Raw genomic sequence first — 13,576 nt, 5'->3', positions numbered from 1 at the left:
GACAGAAGCTTTGACTCTCGCATGCTTACAGTTCGGAAAACCTTGTTCACCTTTAAGATGCTACTGAACTCCAATCTTGCTCTTCTGCCGGAGACCAACATGGCAACCCACCTGCAAATATCTTGATGGGATTGCACTGTTAAGTTATGCTTGCACTGTGCCAAAGAAGCTGTATATCTGCAAGTGGTAAGATTTGCCATATCTGAGAAGCTAAGCTGGGTTGGCCCAAAGCTCTGTTGTAATTCTCTGACATGTTGAGCCATAGCAGACCCCACACCTTAGACCCCACACCTAAGGTTTCCCACACCTTAGAATTAAGCAGTGTTCATATTCTACATGATGCAGGTAACCTGGAGTATCTCTTCAGCTGGGTAGCCACGTTGGTCTGAAGCAGCAGAACAAAGTTCAAGTCCAGTGACGCCTTTCAGAGCAACAAGGTTTTATTCAAGGGGTAAGCGTTCATGTGCACACCTTGAATAAAACTTACTTGGGCTTACACTGGACTCAAGCTTTGTTCTGGAGCATCTGTGTTACTCGAGTGACATCCTCTGCTATGCCCCATCCACTGTGTACTATGCCAGGAGTAGTCAACCTGTGGTCCTCCAGATGATCATGGACTACAATTCCCATGAGCCCCTGCCAGCAAATGCTGGCAGGGGCTCATGGGAATTGTAGTCCATGAACATCTGGAGGACCACAGGTTGACTACCCCTGTACTATGCAATCAAAACTTATTTCTTTCTGGCTTCCTTACCCATTTCCCTGCACCATGAATTGCAGGCAAGCATCACTGCTCATGAAGTATGAGACTCACACGCCAAACCGCCAACAACGGGATTGTTAGAAAACTGACTTTTTCGTTTTTGCGACCATACACTGTCTAAGCCATCACTCAAAGTGGTTGCCAATAACTTGTCCACAAGAAGAACAAGTATCTTTTTTTCTTGAACAAGGCAGGCCTAGACTGGTGAGAAAACCTCGAGGTGTTTACAGCACAAAGGATCTTCTTCTGCGGAATACGCTTTCTCAGTGGACTAGCCCCGTTCTCAAGGAATGTGAATTCTGCTAAGGGTGCTCTCATGATTCTAGTAGGAGATTTCTTTTTCCTGCATGGATTTTTCCCCAGACACTGGCTGTCTGTTCCCAGAGTAGTTCCCATGACTGAACATGCTGAGTTATTTTGCAAGTAGGTCAAGAAGATGGCGGAGTTGTTGTGGAGTGGGCCTCTGGGGTTTGGCTCACTTCCGCATCCCAAGTCCTGTTTTGTTGAGACGTTGCTTCCCTGAGCGACTTTGTATTTCTAGCCATGCTCACAGCACATAATGGGGTTTCATTTTTAAATGACACCATTAGAATACAGATAATCTTTGTCTTCTCTTGGCAGCAGATTTTTCATTTTCCACCTGGCAGATGCCTTTGATGGATGGACTGTAACTTCACCCCAAATTAGGGAGAAATAGGCTTCATGCATTGTACTTCCAAAAACAAATTCTGCCATCAGGTACCCATCATCCTTCCATAGCCTAGCAGCCAACCCAGAAGACAGAACATGTATACTCCTTCCTAAATGGGGTGGGTTGTGGACTCTTCCTTCCTGCAAAACTAGACTGGGCTGTTGCTATTTTCCTGCTAGTGAACCAGGAACAGATAGACCTTATGGCCACTGGGACGTTTCCTGGTGAGCAAATGGGCTCTCCCAAGCAGCATGGTTGGGCCAGCCCAATGGCAGAAGGGCAGCATGTGGCCTCATGTGGCAGCAAGGAGGATATGCACTGCCCTTCTGTCACTGGAGTGACCTGGCCCTGGTGTGTGGAGGGGGTAGGCCACCTCATGATCCACTGAGGTAGACAGGCTTCTTCTGCCTCCCTGTTTTGGGTGGGTAGGGTTGGGCCATATCAGGCAGGCAGCCTGTTCCTCTTTGCTTTGTGAGCTGAAGGTGGCTGCTCTTCTCTCTCAGTCCATCCATGTAGTCTATTGACTAATGAAGGATAAGCCATCTACTGACAAATGAAGGATAAGCTTTGTACAGAATGGTCTCATTCGTTTGAGACAGGATGGGTTTCACTCTCTCAAGTGCACTTCAAGATCCATCCCAATTCTTCTCAAAACTCAGATCCCAAGTCATTTTGTCATTGCCACTAGGAAGTGGCTCATTACCAGATCAATCAGCCCCCAGGATGAAATATGGCTCAGTGCTCACATGTGTGTTGGAGGTTGCACTGACAAGTCATTTGCTCCAGTCAACAGGAGTCACTCCTGGAGTTATTCTGTACCAAGTCACAACCAACCCACATCTTGGGTTTGTATAGAGCTATCCAGCATGGAATAAGAGAACAACATCCTGTGTTAATTGTCATATGACTCATGGGAAGGGGAAGAGGCTCTCCTTGATAATGTGGGGTTAGTTTGGGTTACATGGTGGTGGGCAGTGATGACTTTTACAGTGGACACACGGCTGATGTTGATACATGGCCATCGCATAGCGATTAATCACACAGACTGTGGGAGTTATAGTGTCATTAGTGGGTATGAGGCACCAGGGTATGAGTTTAAGGGATTAATGGTGGTGGTGGTGGTGGTGGCTGAGGGAGAGTGGTGGGATTATATCAAAGAGAAGCATAACTACAGACATGGCAGAGGGGGGGGTTCATCAGTTTAAGAGAGGTGTAGGTAAGTCAACCGTTGACCAATGGACGTCCGACATGTACCGAGGATCAAATGGAATGAGTCCCTTGGAAGAATTTCAACTAATGACAGCCTCTTTGGCCAATTGTTGCTTGGACAAGCTGAACACTGAGGGAATTTGGTGGGTGGAATGAACAAAGTGGGCAGATCTATTCAAGCATCATAACACCTGGAAGAGAAAGGGTACTTTGAGAACTGCATGACATCAGTATGGGGGCAGAGTCTTGTCTACGGTATGTGTGTACAAGCAAAGGGGCGCAGAATGCTCAAGATTAAGTTGCTTGTCCCTCTGAAGACTAACCCCAATTGAACAAAAGATGATTCCCACAGTGAGGTTGGGGAGTGTTGCAGCTTAAGACGATCCACCTCTACAGGGGACAGAACTTCATCAGGCAACATGTCAGATTCTAAGAGAGTCATTCAGTGTCAGTGTGGTGGCCAAGGAGGATTCTTGATTGGGTGGTCAACTGTGTCTGGAAGGGCGGGACTGGCTGTGCTATTAGACAGAGAGCCTGGAGAAGGAGGGAGGAGGCAGGATGAGAAGCCAAACAAGCGGCAGCGACAAAGGACTGCAGAGAGCACGTGCTGTACTGGGTTCTTACAGGTAATCCAGGTGCACCAGGTGTTCCAGGAAAACCTGGGGGCCCCTAAGGGAAGAAACAGTGAAGTCATACCTAGGCAATCACATTGGATAGTTTAGGGAATGGAAGATTTGGTTTACTTACCGTGAATCTTCCTTCTCAATTGTCTAGGACTGGGATAGTCTCCATGCTTCGAAATGAAGCCCCTTCTCTAGGTAAGCAGGGTCACAAAACTTAAAAGAAGGACTTCGTCTGATCAATATAAAAACTCAGTCCTTTAACATCCAGACAATGCAATATTTGTTCTTGTGAAGTTTAGGATGGAAGGAAGAACTAACTCCTCCCCTCTATAAAAGGCTGAATTCACCTTAGGGACGAAGGCCAGGTCTGGGCATAAAACATCCCTATCATTATGGAAGACACAGAGCTCCTTGGACAAGGCTCTGAGCTCAGAAACCCTTCTAGTGGAAGTAATTCCAACTAGAAAGATGGTCTTGAAGGTAAGTTGGTCTTGAGGGAACAACTGGCCCTAGGCATGAAAGCTGCTCGGGCCAGAGCCCTGAGAACTATATTCAGGATCCAAATGGGGAACCGATGAATCTGAGGTGGGTTAATTAAAGTGGTTGTTCCAAGCAACCTCTTGACATGGGGTGCTGGGCCAATAGTTTATCCTCACTGACACCTCTAATAGCTAAGAGAGTGGCTACCTGTCTTCTTAGCGTATTTGTGCTAAGGCCTTTCTCCAGACCTTTTTGTAAAATGGCTAAAACCTCTTGAACCTTGGCCTTGAGTGGATTTAAAACTCTACCCTTTGTGAAAAACTTGCTGGGATTTGTTATGGACCCTGCTATTGGACTTCTTTCCGGAAGCCACCCAGGTGTCAATGACCTTTCTACTGATATCCTAACTCACTAAACTGAGACCGGCCAATCTCCAGACTGTGAGGTTTAACAACTCTGGCTGAGGATGAATTGGGGGCCCTGCAGAAGCAGGTCCTGTCTGAAGGGAATCCTTCATAGCTCCTTGATGGAGAGCCTCATTAGATCTGGAAACCAAGGTCTCCTTGGCCAAAGAGCCACCAACACTACATCTGCTTTTTATCTATGATTCTTTGAATGACCCTCCGTGAAATCTGTATGGGGAGAAAGGTATTCAAAATGTAATTGATATAAGGAAATATTGACGTATCCTGGGTGCTCAAAGGTAGCCAGGACTTTGAAGAACACACTCAGTGCCAACTTGAGACTGAAAAGAAGAGCCTTATATATTGCAAACAAAAGTCCTTGTAGGCAAAATGCAAGAATCTTTGGTGGGAATTCCAACTTGGAATTCCAAATTGGAATTTGCAAATAGCCCCCAGAGACATCTATTGATGTAAAAATCTTTGTTCTGTATTGAAGAGACTATGGATCTTAGGGTCTCCATCCTGAACTTTTTTATTTTCTTGTTTCGCCAGTTTAGGTTGAAAATCACATCACCATTTTTCTATGGGACTATGAAGAGTGAAAGAAACATCCTGCTGCCAAGGGCAGGGTCAGGGACCGGGGTCTGTGGGAGAAGCCAATCCCCGTACAGGAATTATGAAGTTTTGTGCCTGGCTAGAGAAGGAGGTTTATCCCCAAGCCTGGAGACTGCCAGAGTCCGGACCACTGAAGAAGGTGGGTGATTCCTCAAAAAGGTGTGTGGTTCCTTCAATCCTCAGGCAGGACTTCATTCTCTTCTCAACTCAGACTGATTCACTTTTTCAAATTATTTGCTATTGTGTTTCCAAGAGCTCAACTGTCAAAAGTTTGGCCCACCCGTTCCCATTTTCTCTCTGTGAGGGAATCTTTTAGTTTTAAGGCACGCTAATTAAGGGACCAGAAGAACCTTCAGAGTTTTGACTGGCAAGCATGAGTGGGAGGCATAAGTGGGGGGAGGAAGTTAGCTCTCAGTCAGTGCCTCTTGTCTTCCTAACTTGGATGGATTTCAAGTTGTGGGAAACAAAAGGATGCTGCCAGGGACAAAGATCTCAGGGAACAAACAAAAACTGAAGCCAAGGGAATGTACTCACGGGCGGTCCAGGAAGGCCTCTCATACCAGGTAGGCCCTGTGGAGAAGAAAAAGGCAACAGAAAAGGAGATTGTCTCTCACAGAAGGAAATGCAGGAGCATCGTTGCTGTCCAAGGTTCTCAGATAACATTACCTGCTCTCCTCTTTCGCCACGTATGCCAGGGATCCCGGGCATGCCAGGCGCTCCAGCACAATCTTGGTCATTTTCACTCTCTCCCTGGAAGAGAAGACCAGAGACATTGAACTAATCTCATACACTCCTTGGTGGGATAAGGGCTAATGGCTCCCTTGGCAGCCATTTTGTGACTGGACACATCTCCTGCAGTAGCCATTTTTCTGGCTGCACCCACCACCTTATGTCAGAATTTCACTGGTGCCTGCAGGCCAGTTCCATTCACAGAACGCTATCTCTTGGCCTCTGACAGCTTTCCAGCTGCAAGCTAATTCAATCATCACAGCTTTGATTAAACAAGCAACCATTTCATGATACTGGGTATCTGTTACAATAAAATTATTGCACACAGAAACACTGAGGCTGAGGAGAGCTCTATGAATTCCAGCTACTTCTGTCCAGTCTCTTGGATCTTCATACAACCCCAACCCCATGAAGGTCTGTGGGGACCTCTTTCAAATCAACGGTGAGCTCCAGACAGACAGGAATCTCATTAAACCGAGAGTTAATGAACCTGCAACAAAATTAGATGCTGGGCATCACCAGACAAAGTCATTCCATGACTTAGAAAGTGCCAAAACAGGTGATTGGGCCAGCCTCCTGTTGGAACTAGACTGAAATTTTATGGCTTGGATCACAACGTGAATATTTTGTCAGAGAAGCAGTGCTTCCAATGGAACTGGCTTATCCATCTGTGGAGGAGGGTGTTTGTTGATTCCCTCATTCTTTCTGCAGACTTCAATTCTCCCCACCACAGACACACCATTCAACACAATTGAGCAGAAGGGAAAGGAGTGGTGGAGGGCAAGGAGGGGATTTGCTTTCCTGTAGGGCCACTCTGCATACACTGCTTAAAATAGAAGGCGAAGAAGAGTTGGTTCTTATATGCTGTTTTTCTCTACCAGAAGGAGTCTCAGAGTGGCTTACAGTTGCCTTCCCTTTCCTGTCCCCACAACAGACACCCTGTGAGGGAGGTGAGGCTGAGAGAGCCCCAATATTACTGCTTTTGTTCCCCAAAACATACAATGGATTTGATTAGCATGTCTGTTATGGCAATTGTGACCTACATAGGGCTGGTGGCGACTTGACTAAGGTCAAGTCAGAAAATCTCTACAGCAGAAACTGAAGGGGAGGGGGAGTTTTGCAAACACATCAGAACCAGTGCATTGTACAGAATGCCCATGAGCACCAGTGCAATCAAAGAGTGCCCAGCAGAATCCACTGCCACTGTGGCAATGTCAACTCTACAGACAGAACACACCCCAAGCAAATGAAGGGGTTGCAAGCCCAACAGAACCAGTGCAATGTACTAGTGCCCAGCAGAACCCTTTGCCTCTCTGGCAATGCCAGCTCAACAGGACTGATATGAAGCCTCAAAAGCAATCAAAAACTTTATGGCCCTCTCTTCACCTGTTGCTATTTAAATGGCACCCAGCCTTCAAGCTGTTTAAGGGTTTCTCAGTACCACTGGTCCTCTGGACGCTGCCATGGTGCAGGAGTCTTATGCTCCTTATAGTGTTAAGCAGGAGATGAATGCTCCTATGGGCCATGTTCTGGGCCCCGGAGGACATAATTTGCCAACCTCAGATCTATACTCTTTTGCAGTACACTCATTTATAAAATCACACTTCAAGTGCAGTAGGGGATCGGTGGATGCTTCTCTGCAATGCATTATTTTTTATCTCTTGTAACATTCCATTTGTCCTGGATGGCCCAGACTAACCCAGTCTCATTAGATTTCGGAAGCTAAGCAGGGTCACCTCTGGTTATTATTTGGATGGGAGACCACCAAGGAAGTTTAGGGTTGCTGTACAGAGGAGGCAATGGCAAACCACATCTCTGTTCACCTCTTGCCTTGTCACTGTAAGCTGCCAGTGATGGCAATTTCCACTACCAATATTCCACTCACAAATCAGCCAGCAAAGGAACAGTAAGAGCACAAGTTATTGAATGGAAACCATCCTCACCTTCTGGCAACTCTTCCACCCATCAGAGGCCTAGCTTGGGTGACTTCAGTCTCTCTGTCATAGGGTCAAGATACCCTCCTAACTCAAAGCATGATGATATATCTCAAATAAATGGGGGCCGGGTTCTGCTGGGGAAATGTCGACACAGGCAAAAGAAGTTATACTTACACCTTCCCCTGTATGTACAGTCAAGAATTTTACTCACCCGGGCTTCTTCTGCACTGGGAAATTGGGCAAAGCACTGAAAGGGGGGGGGAGAGATGTGGAGAAATCAATTCCTAAAACACAATTTGCAACACAATCTACCAATAAAACTCAGCATTTTACCCAAACCAGGGAGGAGGAGAGCAAAATTAGACTGCTCTGTAATGTGGCATAGCAGTTAGAGAGTCAGACCAGAACGTGAGAGCTCTGGGTTCAATGCCCCCACTCTGCTATGAAGCTCCCTGGGTGACCTTGGACCAGTCACTTTCTCTTTGTTTAGCCTACCTAATAGGGATGCTACAAGGATAAAATGGAAAGACTGGGAGGGGTAATAAATGTCATAAAAGACAAAATCATCACACCTAATGCTCTGGCTTGATAGACATCCACATGATGGATACAATATTAACCCCATGACCTACATGGATAACACCCAAAATACATTAAGTGGCTGAAAAGTCCAAACACATTAGGATCAGAATGTCTGGTCTGTCCAGTGAGGATATACAAGTCCTGGATTCAATCTATATGGGCCTCTTTGCAAAGACATGTCCAAAGCTGTTGTGTGGGCATCCCACCAAGGTCCAAGGTTGCGTAAGGCCAATGGCCCTTCATTGCCCCAATATCCAGCAGGGAAATATGGCCTTCAGTTGCCTTCAGCAGCCTTATTTTGGGTCTCTCCACCCCCCCACCCAACCCATGCTGAAAATCGAAACTTACTAGGAAGCAAGCAGGGGGAAATTTGATTAATTTGGGGTGGAAAAGTTGAGTTTCGAGGTTTACCATAATAAATGTCAGAGCGGCCTCCCCCAAATATTAAGAAGTAATTGCTGGTTTGCTGAGTTATGTGTGTGCATATACTGTAAATCAAGATACACAGATCTGTCCCAGCAGAGCTGCAGTGTCTGATGACTGCAAGGTCGCCAGTTTGACCTGTAATCTATTCAAGCCTTTTCAAGGAAACTTAAGAGAAGAAGAGGCGGATGGGCTACTCACTCGTGCACAGTTGTCTATGCCTGGGGCTCCCGGCATGCCTTGGTCTCCCTTCTCCCCTTTGACTGCCCCAGGAGTCTGGAAGGCTTGAAAGCTAGTGCAGTCCCCACAGATATTCTAGGATGAGAGAGGAAAAAGAACAGTTCATCAACAGCTCGAGCCAGATAATGGTTTGGCACTATAATGAACCCAGAAGGAACTTCAGTGAGGCCCTTCTTCATGTGCCCTTCATCATGTGCCCTGACAGAATTCTTTGATTCACCAGTTGCGTCACACCATCATTGGCTGTCCTGGAAACAGCAAATCTGGCTTGTGCTTCTGCTTTTGAATCAAAACTATGGTTGAGCCATAGTTTGCAAGTCTGGTGTGCAGGGCCCAGAACAGTACAGTGTGACTTGCCAAAAACGAGGACGTAACAATTAACTTGCAGTGAGTGAGAAGAGGAAGAACTGTAACTCCACAGTGGCTCCCAAGTTGTGGAATGGGTTCCCCAAAGAGGAGAGGGGAGGATTTCTTTCAGAAATTTTTAGGAGGCCCTGGAAAGGCCACTTATTTGCAAGGGCACCGGATGGAGTTTCAGCTACAGGCCTTTTCTTGGAAAGAGGGAGCCGATGGGGCTTTATTGCATTTGTGATGTTTTTAATCTTGGAACTGGAAGCCATCCTAAGCCACAAGGGAAAGGCAGGGTATGAAATATTTTAATAAAAGGAATAAATAAAGCTGTGCCATGCCCAAGGCTCCTTCCAGGATCACTTATGGTTTGGCCACCCTGAAGGCTGCATTTCCAACTGGAACGTTTGCAACGTGACACGTAAGTAACGAGGGTGGATGAACCCGGCTACCAGTGCTTCGGAGCTAATCTGGTGGGTATTTCTAGTTACTTCTTCTACTTTTTAGAAGGCATAGTATTTCTAAATCAGGGTTGGGGATTCATGATTGACAACGTCTCTGCATTCCCTTCAGTACAGCTGCAGTGGGTTGCAGAAGGAGGCGAGTTCTAATTTGAAGTTTGTCACTATCAAATGTTTTCAGCATGTCTCTCTATTATTTTTATGACAATCTCTGATACCAGTTTGAAATAACACACCGAGACAACAGTTTGATCACAGCTCTAATCCCAGTTAACATCTAAATATGAATAAATCTCAGACAGATGGCTTGCCAAAGCACTTCTCAAAAGCAAACCCCATTTCATCTGTCCATACTAACTCAGACTCTTAGTTCATAAAAGTCAACACTGCGGACTCAGACTGGCAGTAGCGCTCCATGATCTTTCACATCACCTGACCCTTTAACTGGAGATGCCGGGGATTGAACCAAGGACCTTCTGCATGCCAAGCAGATCCTCTCCCACTGAGCCACAGCCCCTCTCCTAGGCCACATAGCCTATCACCACATGACAGCAAAAGTTGATACAGGATCCTTCCTGACTCACCTTGAGCACATCAATGCTCTCAGCAGCCAGTGGTCCCTGCAAAGGAAAGAAAGAGAACAAGAAGGAAATGAAAAGCACATGGACAAATGCAATCCATTTCCTTAGCTGGATGCACAGCAAAGAGATGTGAGCTTTTCAGAGAGGCCTGCAAAGGGCAGCGTTAAAATCCTGACAGGGTGACTGCATCCTGCAAACAGCACACTTTCCCCAGTTTGGAACTAATATGCATGTCTCATTGGAGGGGTGAGAGTGGGGCGTGATGGAGGAAGTCTGGGGATCAGCTGAGCAAAAGGGGGCAGCGCTAAGCACAGGCCTGAGCGAGGGCAGGGGGAGGCAGGCACTGCAGGTCCTGTACCTACCGAGTTTCCCGCTGGCCCAGGCAGTCCCGGCAAGCCATTGTGTCCTGGGATGCCCTAAAGGCAAGGAGAAACTTTGAATATTGGAGTCCTTCTCAACAGATTTCTTCTGAAATGAACCTTCCTTTCTGGAACTGGGTCTTGTACGTAGCTGCAGGAAAACTTGGAGGGCCAAGAGACCTCTACTCCATCCCCCATCTCCCCAATTATGCTCCCCCTTTCTTAGCTCCTTCATCTGCCTCCAAGGTCCTGTTAAATTTCCAACCTGACTTCTTGACAAGTTTTCTGTTTCTAAGAAACAAAACACCATAATCCAGTCATCTGCTGGTGACCTGTGGTCACCAAATCAGGATTTCCTTGCTCCTCTCTTCCCAGATCTGGCTAGCTGTAATCTTCAGTTCCAGACTTTCCTGTTTTGCATCTTCCCCCTGGCTGCAAGCACACGATGCTTCTGTATTGCAGGGGTGACCAGAATGTGGCTTCCAGATGTCCATGGAATAAAGTTCCCATGAACCCCTGCCAGCACATGCTATTAAGGGCTCATGGGAAATGTAGACCATGGACATCTGGAGAGACACAGTCTAGCCACCTATTGTGTGCTCACTGCCTACTAGGGATGGGTGGTTCAATTCAGATAATCTGAAAAGCACCTGAATCAATGCTGATTCGGTTATTTCTTTTGCTCATTTCAATTCAAATGGTCCAAATCAGGGTGATCAAATTGCATTTTGCCTGCAATTTGGCCATTTAAATGCATCCCTCCAATTTCTCAGGCATAGGCTGATAAGGCGAGGAGGGATGGGGGGGGGGAGCACACACTGAACAGCTGATAGTTACAGGCACCCTGCCTGCTCCCTTCAAATCCTTCCCCAAGCTGTCATTATCAGTCATTATGTTTAGTGCCCCAACCAGTCATTATCAGCTGTTTAGTGCGTTAACCGTTCCCTTTAAATACTCGCTCCACCTTTACAAGCAAAGCTGCCTGTGAAGGTGGGGAGAGCATTTAAAGTGAGTGGCAGGGGCACCTAGCAGCTGGTAATGACAGCCATGCAGCACCCTCTAAATAACTCCACAGCTTGGGGAGGGATTTAAAGGGAGTGGCAGTGCAGCTGTCATTATCAGCTGTTGGGTGCCCTTCTTACTCTGTTTAAATGCTAGCCCCTCCTTCACAGGCAGCTTTGCTTGCAAAAGTGAAGGTAGGGCCCTGCTCCTTTAAAGTCGTCCCCAAGCTGGGGAAGAATTTAAAGGGAAATAGCAGAGCAGCTATCATTATCTCTTGTTGGGTAGCTGCCCACTTTCTTTAAATGTCCCCATCCTGCATATGCAGTTTTGTCTGCGAAGGTGGTGGTGGTAGGGAGTATGCATGTCCAACCCCCCAAAAACTTTTTGGATTTGTCAAAATCTGAAAAAGTGAAGGGGTATTTGTGCATTTTGGATTCAGCCTGAATCGTTTCAAGTTGAATAAGAAATTGTGCAAATTTTTGTGTGCGGGCATGTGGCTACTGCCAATAGCAGCAATGGAGCTTCCATCCAGAGCTCTTCTCTGTCTTTGTCCTGGTATTCCCTGTGCCCACCATTCCTGCCGGTGCACATCTGGCCAGCTTTTTAAAATACTGCTAGTCATTATAGAGCTATAGTTTTAGAACGCTATAGCAATATAACAATTAGGAAATATTATTGATATTAACCAAGAGCTATAGTATCACAATGCTGTTGCAATGTAACAAATACTGACTTAAAAAATGCTAGCCAAAATCTGCTTGTGGCATGGGTGGGAGTAGGTGAGACAAGAAGACATTGAAGAAAAAATGCCAGTGCAATGGTTTATATATGTTCCTGCACAGTGGACAAACCAGCTTTGCTCAATATCTTTTCAGAAAGATTATACCACAGCAGGTTTGGGAAAGCTCACAGCAAACCCAGGGGAAAATCTGCTTAGTAACAAATGTGGTTGATTTTCTGATGGTGATAACTGGGCATCAATGGGGATTTCATTTGATCTGGAAAATACCCTGGCTGGAACATGGAAAATGGGAAATCTCCTTCAAGCAGGTCTATTAAAATGGAATATAAAACCAAAATTATCTCCTGGGGTTCCAATGTGAAAGGATAGAGAGGAAGAGAGAGAGGGGTTGGTGGGTTAACTCCAGCTGTTTTGCCAATGAAAATTGTCCCGCTGAGTTGATTTTGCATGTACCTGTGAGTTTCCCTCAATGAGGACAAAAAGCAACCCAGATATTGCTGTTTTGAGTGGGGAAATGGCATGAGACATAGGGACGAATGTAAAGTTCTGCATTTAGGTAGGAAAGCCCAAATACATCAGTATAGGATGGGGGAGACTTGTCTTAGCAGTAGGATGTGCGAAAAGGATCTAGGAGTCTTAGTAGACCATACATTGAACATGGGTCAGCAGTGTGACTAGATAGCTAAAAAGCCAAATGAGATTTTGGGCTGTATCAAATGGAGTATCGTGTCCAGATCACGGGAGGCGATGGTACCGCTTTACTCTGCTCTGGTTCGGCCTCACTTGGGAGTCCCGTGTTCAGTTTTGGGCACTCCAACTGAAGAGGGATGTAGATAAACTGGAGAGTGTCCAGAGGAGGGCAAAAAAGATGATGAGGGGTTTGGAGACCAAGACGTATGAAGAAAGGTTGGGGAAGCTTGGTCTATTTATCCTGGCGAGGAGACGACTAAGAGGGGATTTGATAAGCATCTTCAAGTATTTAAAAGGCTGCCATATAGAGCAGGGATAGTCAATCTGTGGTTCTCCAGATGTCCATGGACTACAATTCCTGTGAGCCCTTGCCAGCATTTGCTGGCAGGGGCTCCTAGGAATTGTAGTCCATGAACATCTCGAGGACCACAGGTTGACTACCCCTGATATAGAGGGTGGAGCAGAGTTGTTCTCTCTTGCCCCAGAGGGACAGACCAGAACCAATGGGATGAAATTAATTCAAAGGAAATTCTGTCTAAACATCAGGAAGAAATTCCTGACCTTCGAAGCAGCCCTTTCCTCCATGGAGTCTGCCCTGTGGTCATTTCCTGCAGGGGGACTGATCTCTGGAGTGTGGAGGCCAGTTGCATTTCTTGGAGAGCTTCAGGCCTCACTTGGAGGCTGGTAATGCGACTGG

General features: G+C 46.4%; 1 protein-coding gene across 6 annotated transcripts in view; it reads right to left on the bottom strand.

Moving 5' to 3' along the window:
* COL16A1 (collagen type XVI alpha 1 chain) overlaps nt 1-13,576 on the bottom strand; it is a 168,348-nt gene that overhangs the window by 25,336 nt on the left and 129,436 nt on the right. For 4 of the 6 annotated variants that reach the window (XM_077337466.1, XM_077337465.1, XM_077337467.1 and 1 more), the window contains exons 43-49: nt 10,449-10,502; nt 10,090-10,125; nt 8,658-8,771; nt 7,663-7,698; nt 5,452-5,535; nt 5,320-5,355; nt 3,288-3,332 (exon numbers count right to left, since the gene is read on the bottom strand). In XM_077337466.1, coding sequence (XP_077193581.1) covers nt 3,288-3,332; nt 5,320-5,355; nt 5,452-5,535; nt 7,663-7,698; nt 8,658-8,771; nt 10,090-10,125; nt 10,449-10,502 — 405 coding nt within the window. The remainder of the gene's footprint in view (nt 1-3,287; nt 3,333-5,319; nt 5,356-5,451; nt 5,536-7,662; nt 7,699-8,657; nt 8,772-10,089; nt 10,126-10,448; nt 10,503-13,576) is intronic. The other 2 variants (XM_077337468.1, XM_077337469.1) reach the window with 2 other exon arrangements.

Source organism: Paroedura picta, chromosome 5, assembly GCF_049243985.1.
Source record: "Paroedura picta isolate Pp20150507F chromosome 5, Ppicta_v3.0, whole genome shotgun sequence".
NCBI lineage: Eukaryota > Metazoa > Chordata > Lepidosauria > Squamata > Gekkonidae > Paroedura > Paroedura picta.
Note: the sequence above shows the minus strand (reverse complement) of the source record. Positions and strands in the feature narration are given on the sequence as shown.